The following is a 12,549-nucleotide window of genomic DNA, read 5'->3' on the forward strand; positions in this document are numbered from 1 at the left end:
CTGTCTGGCCAGTGTTTCTCTTGGGTGTAGCTATCAGCCATTGTAATTTAAATGAATCATCTGTGCCCCTGTGGGGAATTGATGATGAATAAATGTATATAAACACATCTAATTGGATTGTTGAAAGCTTTTTAAACGGGTATCAGCAGTTTTTTAAAAGCTTGAAAAACTAGGTTTGTCTTACACACTGGTGGTCCTGCTCCGGTAAGAAAGGTCCAAATGAATCCAGATGAGTTAATTACCTATCTAGTTAATTACCTATCTAGTAACCAGACACGGGCTGCCTCCTGAAGACAGGGATAAGAAGGAGTCTAAACTAGAATAAAGAGTTTTGCATAATACAGTGAGGGAAAAAGTATTTGATCCCCTGCTGATTTTGTACGTTTGCCCACTGACAAAGAAATGATCAGTCTATAATTTTAATGGTAGGTTTATTTGAACAGTGAGAGACAGAATAACAACAAAGAAAATCCAGAAAAACGCATGTCAAAAATGTTATAAATTGATTTGCATTTTAATGAGGGAAATAAGTATCAATCAGAAAGATTTCTGGCTCCCAGGTGTCTTTTATACAGGTAACAAGCTGAGATTAGGAGCACACTCTTAAAGGGAGTGCTCCTAATCTCAGCTTGTTACCTATATAAAAGACACCTGTCCACAGAAGCAATCAATCAATCAGATTCAAAACTCTCCACCATGGCCAAGACCAAAGAGCTCTCCAAGGATGTCAGTGACAAGATTATAGACCTACACAAGGCTGGAATGGGCTACAAGACCATCGCCAAGCAGCTTGGTGAGAAGGTGACAACAGTTGGTGTGATTATTCGCAAATGGAAGAAACACAAAAGAACTGTCAATCTCCCTGCGCCTGGGGCTCCATGCAAGATCTCACCTCGTGGAGTTGCAATGATCATGAGAACGGTGAGGAATCAGCCCAGAACTACACAGGAGGATCTTGTCAATGATCTCAAGGCAGCTGGGACCATAGTCACCAAGAAAACAATTGGTAACGCACTACGCCGTGAAGGACTGAAATCCTGCAGCGCCCGCAAGGTCCCCCTGCTCAAGAAAGCACATATACAGGCCCATCTGAAGTTTGCCAATGAACATCTGAATGATTCAGAGGAGAACTGGGTGAAAGTGTTGTGGTCAGATGAGACCAAAATCGAGCTCTTTGCCATCAACTCAACTCGCCGTGTGTGGTGGAGGAGGAATGCTGCCTATGACTCCAAGAACACCATCCCCACCGTCAAACATGGAGGTGGAAACATTATGCTCTGGGGGTGTTTTTCTGCTAAGGGGACAGGACAACTTCACCGCATCAAAGGGACGATGGACGGGGCCATGTACCGTCAAATCTTGGGTGAGAACCTCCTTCCCTCAGCCAGGGCATTGAAAATGGGTCGTGGATGGGTATTCCAGCATGACAATGACCCAAAACACACGGCCAAGGCAACAAAGGAGTGGCTCAAGAAGAAGCACATGAAGGTCCTGGAGTGGCCTAGCTAGTCTCCAGACCTTAATCCCATAGAGAATCTGTGGAGGGAGCTGAAGGTTCGAGTTGCCAAACGTCAGCCTCGAAACCTTAATGACTTGGAGAAGATCTGCAAAGAGGAGTGGGACAAAATCCCTCCTGAGATGTGTGCAAACCTGGTGGCCAACTACAAGAAACGTCTGACCTCTGTGATTGCCAACAAGGGTTTTGCCACCAAGTACTAAGTCATGTTTTGCAGAGGGGTCAAATACTTATTTCCCTCATTAAAATGCAAATCAATTTATAAACATTTTTGACATGCGTTTTTCTGGATTTTTTTGTTGTTATTCTGTCTCTCACTGTTCAAATAAACCTACCATTAAAATTATAGACTGATCATGTCTTTTGTCAGTGGACAAATGTACAAAATCAGCAGGGAGATCAAATACTTTTTTCCATCACTGTATGACTGCGATGAAGCCTGCAGCAAAATGCACCTACGGAATTTAAAGTGTTCAATATAGGCTAATTTAAATATAAAGTACAACACTTTTAAACAGTACAACACTTTTAAACAGTGTAACTCTTTTAAATATAGTACAACGCTTTTAAACAGTGAAACACTTTTAAACAGTACAACACTTTTAAACAGTGCAACACTTTTAAACAGTGCAACGCTTTTAAACAGTACAACGCTTTTAAAGAGTACAACGCTTTTAAAGAGTACAACACTTTTAAACAGTACAACACTTTTAAACAGTACAACACTTTTAAACAGTGCAACACTTTTATACAGTAGAACACTTTTAAACAGCACAACACTTTTAAACAGTACACCACTTTTAAACAGTACAACACTTTCTTCATTTTGCATAGTTTTCTCTGTTTTATTATCTCTCCCTCAATAAACATGTATATTCTGATCGATCAGAATATGTTAAGACAATTTATTCCTTGGAATAGCTACATATTTTTGTGTTTCTTTTTGACCATGGGCATACATTTTTATACGTTAATCTTGTTTAATATATTATGTTGATCGAAATCATAAGTTGATTAATTGAAAACCCAAAGAATGTTTCCTTCAGTTTTTTTGCATGTTCCTGTAGATTTTTGCATAAACCAGGCAACAGATTTAAGATGATTTGAATGCCCCTTGAGCAAAGCCCTTAGTAAAAAATTATACACAAGCAAAAATACTGGCAGATAGGCAGATTATAATACTCTGCCTTTGTCATCATAATCTCTTTTATGATAGACTGCACACATATCACAATGTGTAAATATTAAACAGCTTAATAATCACAAACAATGCTCGGTAGTAAATGCTGTTGCTCCTGTGCTCTGGCGTAGAGGAGTGGAATTAGGAATGGGCAAGGGACAAGCAGCTAATGCCTTCACTACAATTAGAATGATTTATTCAGAGTTATGCACTGAAAACACAAATGGCAGAATACATTAACAAACTAGATAACATGAAAATAATGGTAATGATTGTTTTGCCTTACTCAAGGCCAGCTCTCTGATGCTGCATCTCTCTCTCTCTCTCCCTGTCTGTCGGTGTGGGTGCGTGTGTGTGCAGGCTGTGCCTTTGTCAAGTTCTCCAGCCACGCAGAAGCACAGGCGGCCATCAACAGCCTGCACGGCGGACAGACCATGCCAGTGAGTATAACCGTATTACACACACGCACACACACACACACATACAGTGGGGAAAAAAAGTATTTAGTCAGCCACCAATTGTGCAAGTTCTCCCACTTAAAAAGATGAGAGAGGCCTGTAATTTTCATCATAGGTACACGTCAACTATGACAGACAAAATGAGGAAAAAAAATCCAGAAAATCACATTGTAGGATTTTTTATGAATTTATTTACAAATTATGGTGGAAAATAAGTATTTGGTCAATAACAAAAGTTTCTCAATACTTTCTTATATACCCTTTGTTGGCAATGACTCAGGTCAAACATTTTCTGTAAGTCTTCACAAGGTTTTCACACACTGTTGCTGGTATTTTGGCCCATTCCTCCATGCAGATCTCCTCTAGAGCAGTGATGTTTTGGGGCTGTCGCTGAGCAACACGGACTTTCAACTCCCCTCCAAAGATTTTCTATGGGGTTGAGATCTGGAGACTGGCTAGGCCACTCCAGGACCTTGAAATGCTTCTTACGAAGCCACTCCTTCGTTGCCCCGGGCGGTGTGTTTGGGATCATTGTCATGCTGAAAGACCCAGCCACGTTTCATCTTCAATGCCCTTGCTGATGGAAGGAGGTTTTCATTCAAATCTCACGATACATGGCCCCATTCATTCTTTCCTTTACACGGATCAGTCGTCCTGGTCCCTTTGCAGAAAAACAGCCCCAAAGCATGATGTTTCCACCCCCATGCTTCACAGTAGGTATGGTGTTCTTTGGATGCAACTCAGCATTCTTTGTCCTCCAAACACGACAAGTTCTATTTTGGTTTCATCTGACCTTATGACATATGACATTCTCCCAATCCTCTTCTGGATCATCCAAATGCACTCTAGCAAACTTCAGACGGGCCTGGACATGTACTGGTTTAAGCAGGGGGACACTTCTAGCACTGCAGGATTTGAGTCCCTGGCGGCGTAGTGTGTTACTGATGGTAGGCTTTGTTACTTTGGTCCCAGCTCTCTGCAGGTCATTCACTAGGTCCCCCCGTGTGGTTCTGGGATTTTTGCTCACCATTCTTGTGATCATTTTGACCCCACGGGGTGAGATCTTGCGTGGAGCCCCAGATCGAGGGAGATTATCAGTGGTCTTGTATGTCTTCCATTTCCTAATAATTGCTCCCACAGTTGATTTCTTCAAACCAAGGTGCTTACCTATTGCAGATGCAGTCTTCCCAGCCTGGCGCAGGTCTACAATTTTGTTTCTGGTGTCCTTTGACAGCTCTTTGGTCTTGGCCATAGTGGAGTTTGGAGTGTGACTGTTTGAGGTTGTGGACAGGTGTTTTTTATACTGATAATAAGTTCAAACAGGTGCCATTAATACAGGTAACAAGTGGAGGACAGAGGAGCCTCTTAAAGAAGAAGTTACAGGTCTGTGAGAGCCAAAGATCTTGCTTGTTTGTAGGTGACCAAATACTTATTTTCCACCATAATTTGCAAATAAATTCATTAAAAATCCTACAATGTGATTTTCTTGATTTTTATTTCTCAATTTGTCTGTCATAGTTGACGTGTACCTATGATGAAAATTACAGGCCTCTCTCATCTTTTTAAGTGGGAGAACTTGCACAATTGGTGGCTGACTAAATACTTTTTTTCCCCACTGTACTAGTACTCATACAGTATACAGAATGGGTATTCACACATACTGTATATAGAACATTGACAGCATAGCTTCCCTTCCTAAAGCATTCAAATAATACATTCTTACATAAAACATTCACATAGACTTCCTTAGATTTTATTAATGTACACAGAATAATCACACAGTCAGCTTCCAACGTTTCACATTGGACAACTGTATGTATGTGCAGCATATATGTCTTGTCATTGAATATACTGTATCCATTATTGGATCAGATTTCGGATCTTAATTTGCTCACCCTGTTGCAGGAACTTCCTGCACAGCAGGAAATGCAAACTTGTAGTGTATTCGAGGTTTTTAAAAGGCCTCTAAAGTTTGTAATTTCGACTTTAAAATGTCAGACTTGCCCTAACTAACAATTTATCAACCCCTACAAAACTGTCAGTTTATTATAATCCACACAATAACTCACATTTCCTGTTGCTGCAGGATTATATTCATGCTGTGAGAAACTGGTCAAATTAAGATCCTACGCCTGTATATCTCCTCTCAGATCCATTGTACCTTTTTACCAGTCTGTATCTATAGAAATCACTTTGTAATGATATATGAATACTATACATTATGTGTGTTCTGGAATATACAGTGGGGAAAAAAAGTATTTAGTCAGCCACCAATTGTGCAAGTTCTCCCACTTAAAAAGATGAGAGAGGCCTGTAATTTTCATCATAGGTACACGTCAACTATGACAGACAAAATGAGAAGAAAAAAAATCCAGAAATTCACATTGTAGGATTTTTAATGAATTTATTTGCAAATTATGGTGGAAAATAAGTATTTGGTCAAAACAAAAGTTTCTCAATACTTTGTTATATACCCTTTGTTGGAATGACACAGGTCAAACGTTTTCTGTAAGTCTTCACAAGGTTTTCACACACTGTTGCTGGTATTTTGGCCCATTCCTCCATGCAGATCTCCTCTAGAGCAGTGATGTTTTGGGGCTGTCGCTGGGCAACACGGACTTTCAACTCCCTCCAAAGATTTTCTATGGGGTTGAGATCTGGAGACTGGCTAGGCCACTACAGGACCTTGAAATGCTTCTTACGAAGCCACTCCTTCGTTGCCCGGGCGGTGTGTTTGGGATCATTGTCATGCTGAAAGACCCAGCCACGTTTCATCTTCAATGCCCTTGCTGATGGAAGGAGGTTTTCACTCAAAATCTCACGATACATGGCCCCATTCATTCTTTCCTTTACACGGATCAGTCGTCCTGGTCCCTTTGCAGAAAAACAGCCCCAAAGCATGATGTTTCCACCCCCATGCTTCACAGTAGGTATGGTGTTCTTTGGATGCAACTCAGCATTCTTTGTCCTCCAAACATGACGAGTTGAGTTTTTACCAAAAAGTTCTATTTTGGTTTCATCTGACCATATGACATTCTCCCAATCCTCTTCTGGATCATCCAAATGACCTAGCAAACTTCAGACGGGCCTGGACATGTACTGGCTTAAGCAGGGGGACACGTCTGGCACTGCAGGATTTGAGTCCCTGGCGGCGTAGTGTGTTACTGATGGTAGGCTTTGTTACTTTGGTCCCAGCTCTCTGCAGGTCATTCACTAGGTCCCCCCGTGTGGTTCTGGGATTTTTGCTCACCGTTCTTGTGATAATTTTGACCCCACGGGGTGAGATCTTGCGTGGAGCCCCAGATCGAGGGAGATTATCAGTGGTCTTGTATGTTTTCCATTTCCTAATAATTGCTCCCACAGTTGATTTCTTCAAACCACGCTGCTTACCTATTGCAGATTCAGTCATCCCAGCCTGGTGCAGGTCTACAATTTTGTTTCTGGTGTCCTTTGACAGCTCTTTGGTCTTGGCCATAGTGGAGTTTGGAGTGTGACTGTTTGAGGTTGTGGACAGGTGTCTTTTATACTGATAACAAGTTCAAACAGGTGCCATTAATACAGGTAACGAGTGGAGGACAGAGGAGCCTCTTAAAGAAGAAATTACAGGTCTGTGAGAGCCAGAAATATTGCTTGTTTGTAGGTGACCAAATACTTATTTTCCACCATAATTTGCAAATAAATTCATAAAAAATCCTACAATGTGAGTTTCTGGATTTTTTTTCTCTCAATTTGCCTGTCATAGTTGACGTGTACCTATGATGAAAATTACAGGCCTCTCTCATCTTTTTAAGTGGGAGAACTTGCACAATTGGTGGCTGACTAAATACTTTTTTTCCCCACTGAGAGTATAATAAATAAGTAAAAGGAAATAGTGAAAAATATGAAAAAAATGAGGGGAGGTATATAAAAAAATAAATAAGAAAAACATCATGCAGAGCTTACAAAAAGAACTAGATTACATTTATAGTAGTATGTTTTGTAGCAAACATGCTTGGACGATTAATCTGAGACCATAATTGTAGAGAATAAACCAAAGTGTATTACAGTATCGTATTTCTCTAAACACAAAGATCTCCTACCCAACATGCTGGGAATCCTCCCAATCATTGGATATCCTGAAACTCCTGTCAAATTGCAGTAATTACAAATTGGGGATGTTATGCTTGTTATCTGGCATGTAAAGGCCATCATTAAATATGTTTTACTAAGAGAAGATGATGAACAACACAGAATCTCCATGCTAGTGCTGTGCTCCATGCATATTTTAGAGTCACAGTCCTGGCAGACACCTTCAGTTCATACACTCCATTGATGTTTTGCAATAAATATTTACGTAAGCTCTCTGGCAGCAGGATAGTGTCCTGGAAGCCGGATGTCATTTACACATCTTTCCCTTTCTGATGCTGTCCGACACGTTTTGCATTAACGTTGGAAGTCGCAAGCTTAGGGAGGAAAAAAACCCCAGCAACTCTAACTTTGGGTGTGTGTGTCTGTTGCTGCTCTGAGCCCCTGCCCTGCCCAGCCTGCAGTAACACAGGGTCAGTACCAAAGCCAGCTAAGCCACCTGAGATCTGCTCTACGGCAGATGAACTGTCCAAGGCGACATATGGAGCCCCAAACAGACCCAGGGTTGTATCCAAAGCCATCCAAAAGCTCATTAATAATCTATATTATCCATATCTCTCCCTCTACCCCTGCACCTGTTACCTCTATATCCTACGTCCAAGTCCCAGTCAGATTAATAGGCAAGGTGGCCATTAGTACCGAGCTAAGGCTTTGATACTAAGGGGGATGCAGTTAATTTGGATAATATCAGTGCCACATGTCATCAACAACTGACTAACAGGAGGCAGGATCCAGAGAGGCTCTCTAACCTACTGCCAGCTGTGGGGTCTGGACCAGTCTCGCACAAAGAGCTCTCTCTTAATGTTCAACTCTAGAGCATCTGTGTTAGCTGGCAGCCACACCCGGCCATAAATAATACCTGCACAGACCAAAATACATTGGGTGGTAATGAAAGCCATGGTAATGAAGGGAAAGGGCGAGGGATGCCACCGAAGGGCAGTGGCTGATAGATCAGGTCAGGTCTTTAATTGATGCAGATTGCAGGTGCCCCTAATTGAACTTAAAAGGTAATCAGGCTCCAAACAGGCCGACGCTCTCTTGGTTCAGCTGTTGAATTAAGGCTGTGGAGAGAGAGAGAGAGTGAAAGAGAGAGAGAGAATGAAAAAAGGGGGAGACACAGGTGGCAGGGCTTCAAATGGCAGAGCCGGGGGCAGACAGCACCCAGCAAATTGCAGACATGGCCGTGTTCTGTGTCGCACCAGTGGTGACAGGGCCTGCTGAGCTCACTAGTGTTGGCAGGAATGAGACAGTGTGTGAGAGGAGAGAAGGGAGAGAAATAGAGGTAGTGGAGAGACAGATTAATGAGAGATAACACAAAGCTAGAGAGCATGATACATAATACTCTCTTTCTCTCTCTCTCTCTCTCTCTCTCTCTCTCTCTCTCTCTCTCTCTCTCTCTCTCTCTCTCTCTCTCTCTCTCTCTCTCTCTCTCTCTCTCTCTCTCTCTCTCTCTCTCTCTCTCTCTGTCAAACGCTGGGTGAAAGCATGATAGAATTTCTAACACAGATACAAGTACGAGAAGATAAACTTTTATTGCTTGAGATTGCTTACACTGTGTGTGTATTTAGCGAGCTATGTAATTCATGTAAATAGTGGTCTGTATTTTAATGGTCTGTTTGTGTGTGTTGTTTAAGTGGGTGAGTGTGGTGAGTGGGTCATGTTGCCAGGCCACTGTTGGACAGTATGGACCAATGCAGACAAAAAGTGACAGACAGACAGAACACTTCACTGCTAATGAGACACACGCCTCCCATGAGGCCCACGGGAATGTGGACAGACAGGTTCAACTGGAGGCCTCATCCAATTACTGGACAAACTTGTTATGTTTCATTTGATTATCTAATTTACGGCTTTGGGTTTAACCCTTTCAGCAAGGATGGAGCCCAATAATGTCACTGAGCCAGGGTTTAGAGGACTATTTTAGTGCAACAGCTTACAAAACATTCCCTGTTTTTACATTATATTGAGGGGACTGGAATTTTTCATGAAGTATATAAGTTGAATGATTACAGATAAACCTAGAATTTCAGAAGTCATTTTGTTTTACATGGTTGCCATAATGATAGTTTTGGCCCATACACAAAATCCAATATGAGCTTTTCACAAGTCAAGTGTGTTGTTCTCAAAATTAGAATTGTTATTGAACCTGTGACAAATTCCTGTGAAGTGAAGGCTCCCTGTTGCCCCTTATCAAATTCACTGAATTAATTTTCTTTAGAGATAGGAGTCATGCCGTTGGAGGTTATTATTTTTGTTTGTTTGTCAGGTTATGATTTTCTGCTGGGAGAGAGAGAGAGAAGAGAGAGAGAAAGGAGAGAGAGGGAGAGTGAGACAGAGGAAGAAAGAGAGAGAGAGAGAGAGAGAGAGAGAGAGAGAGAGAGAGAGAGAGAGAGAGAGAGAGAGAGAGAGAGAGAGAGAGAGAGAGAGAGAGAGAGAGAGAGAGAGAGAGAGAAGTAGCTGCTTTGCATCTAGTGGCTGAATTATTCCCAGGTCTTTTTAGATGGATGAAGTCCTCTGATCCCCTCGAGTGAATTCTCCCTCTGAAGTCCCCTCTCTCTCCTAGAGATTGGGCTGGAGATCCAGTCAGGATGTATCAGGTTGAATTACAGTTAGTAGAAGGTATGAAATCCTTTGTTCTGACACTATATATTTTTAGATAGGGTGAAGAGGCTCTGACTGAGTAAATTCTGTTTTAGGGGGATTTTTAGAGAGTATGAGATGCTAAGCCCAGCACAGTTTGTTCTCTCTCCAGTACCATAGTGAATAGGAGCTGTGGTAGTGTTTCGGTTTTAGTGCTACTTTAGGCTGGCTCTGCAGACGGTATCTTGCTCCCTGATACTCTACTCTGCTCTGCACTATGCAGGCGGGGAGACACCAGCCCAGCCTAGCTTGGGTCAGTGAGTCCTGAGTCACGGTTCTTTGAGTAGAGGCTGCCTGGAGCTCTCCCCCTCCCAAGCCTTCTTCTTGCTGCTCACAATGCATTCTTCATGAATAAATGAAGAATGGTTCATGAAGAATGGTTATAAATGAATAAAGCTACATAAAGCAGAAAATGAATGTGATCTAAATGCCAGCTCCTCTGCTCTGCTAAAGGAGAAGTGGGAAGCGGGGGCAGCGCAGAGGCGAGGTGCGGCCGGTCGGAGAGGTGCTGGAGGGATATGTTTGCTCAGCGCAGACCTCATTAAAACCGACAGCCCCGTCCCTCCACCGGCCCAGCAGAAGTTAGGGAAAGAACAGTGAAAGGTCAGGAGGTGGGAAGGAAATTAAATTAGAAAGGACAAAACAGTGTACCATTAGAGCGGCACTCCGCCATATTGATTCAGCTAATTGAAATGGCATCTTGGGAGCAGAACCAGATGGGTCCCCCTTGGCCTGAGGTGAGGCGCTGGCTGGCAGGTGCAGGGCTGAAGAGGGCTGGCTCCTCTGACAGGAAGAATCCAATATGACACACACTGTCCCCCCAGGGTGCAGGCTGACACCCCTACCCTGCCAACACCCACCCAGCCTCTACAGCACAGTGCAGGAGACTCACACACCATTATTGGTGGACGGGCTCAACACTCACTCACTGCATTCACATTCACCGCGTGAGGCAGTTTGTTTGTTTCTTTGTTTGTTGGGGGACTTTGTGTTTGTTCTGTTTTGCTTTTTGAGGCGGACCCCCTTCAAGCGCCACTGGAGAGTCGCTTGGGCTGGGTTCCAGCCTTTTGCTTTTGGGACCCAGTAGAGGTCACATTCTGGCTGTTGACACACACACACACACACACACACACACACTCGTCCTCATCTCTCTCTGTCTCCCTGTAGTTTCCATCTCTTTTCGATTTGTACCGTGAAAGGAAATATTGTCATCAAAATACAAATCAAAGCAAGCATTTGTGCTGATCCCTGTCAAGATGACACATTATATGAAAGATGAATACAAGTTATGATTATGGAGTTCTTTTCTCTCCCTGTGTCTTTGCTTTTATGATCTGGCTAATCACATCCTGACTTCCCTCTGGCTGCCTGTGTCCTTCTGTCCTTTTACTGGGTGCAACCACAGCAGCAGTTCCTGAGTATCTCTCTCTCTCTCTGTGCAGCATGCACTGGCTGGAATTAAATAGGATCTGGGCATCTTGACAGACTGAGGCTGTCTGTGTCTGTGTCTCTGCCTGCCTGGCAGCCTCCTCTCCTCTCCTCTCCTCTCCTCTCCTCTCCTCTCCTCTCCTCTCCTCTCCTCTCCTCTCCTCTCCTCTCCTCTCCTCTCCTCTCCTCTCCTCTCCTCTCCTCTCCTCTCCTTTCCCTGGACGTCATATGAAGAACTGACTCTGGTCTCTGTCTCTCAAATTATTTAATTGGATCCAAACTCAGTAGCACAGACATCAATACAGCACTATATCTGCCATAAGGCACTGTCATTAGTCAATACTTCTCCTTGTGTACGCCAAAGGCTCCAGTCAGACCTCATTATGGAGTATCGTATTCAGTTGAGCGGTGGGAAGGGGACTGGGACTCCTCTGGGACCACACTAAGGATCAAAGTTCACTCAAATGTACACTGAGTATACCAAACATTAGGAACACTTTCCTAATATTGAGTTGCACGTCGGGGCATGGACTCAACAAGGTGTCGAAAGTTCCCACACTTGTGTCAAGTTGGCTGGATGTCCTTTGGGTGGGAGACCATTCTTTATACACATGGGAAACTGTTGAGCGTGAAAAACCCAGCAGTGTTGCAGTTCTTGACACAAACCGGTGCGCATGGCACCTGCTACCATACTCTTTTCAAAGGCACTTAAATATTTTGTCTTGTCGATTCACCCACTGAATGGCACACGTACACAATCTATGTCTGAATTGTCTCAAGGCTTAAAAATCCTTCTTTAACCTGTCTCCTCCCATTTATCTACACTGATTGAAGTGGATTTAACAAGTGACATTAATAAGGGATAGCTTTCACCTGGTCAGTCTATGTCATGGAAAGAGCAAGTGTTCTTAATGTTTTGTACATTCAGTGTATACACCAGTAGCCTATAGATCACCCACTATTCCCACTGTCTCTAGACAGCTCAGATTGGAGTCATTTAAAACATGCACTCAGTCAGCTCAGACGTTGTGTGGTGTGTGTCTGGTGTTGTGCGGTGTGTGTCTGGTGTTGTGTGGTGTGTGTGGTCATGACTCGGTGTGGTGTGTTTATGAGTAGGTGTGGTGTGTGTCCTGTGTTGAGGTGTGTGTGTGCGTAGTCATTGAGGTACATGTATGACTGAGTGTGGTGTGTGTCTGTCCAGT

General features: G+C 43.1%; 1 protein-coding gene across 23 annotated transcripts in view; it reads left to right on the forward strand.

Moving 5' to 3' along the window:
• The window catches only part of celf6 (CUGBP Elav-like family member 6), a 157,638-nt gene that overhangs the window by 121,535 nt on the left and 23,554 nt on the right, over positions 1-12,549 (forward strand). For all 23 annotated transcript variants that reach the window (XM_045214685.1, XM_045214690.1, XM_045214687.1 and 20 more), the window contains one exon: positions 3,057-3,136. In XM_045214685.1, coding sequence (XP_045070620.1) covers positions 3,057-3,136 — 80 coding nt within the window. The remainder of the gene's footprint in view (positions 1-3,056; positions 3,137-12,549) is intronic.

Source organism: Coregonus clupeaformis, unplaced genomic scaffold (assembly GCF_020615455.1).
Source record: "Coregonus clupeaformis isolate EN_2021a unplaced genomic scaffold, ASM2061545v1 scaf0296, whole genome shotgun sequence".
Taxonomy (NCBI): Eukaryota; Metazoa; Chordata; class Actinopteri; order Salmoniformes; family Salmonidae; genus Coregonus; species Coregonus clupeaformis.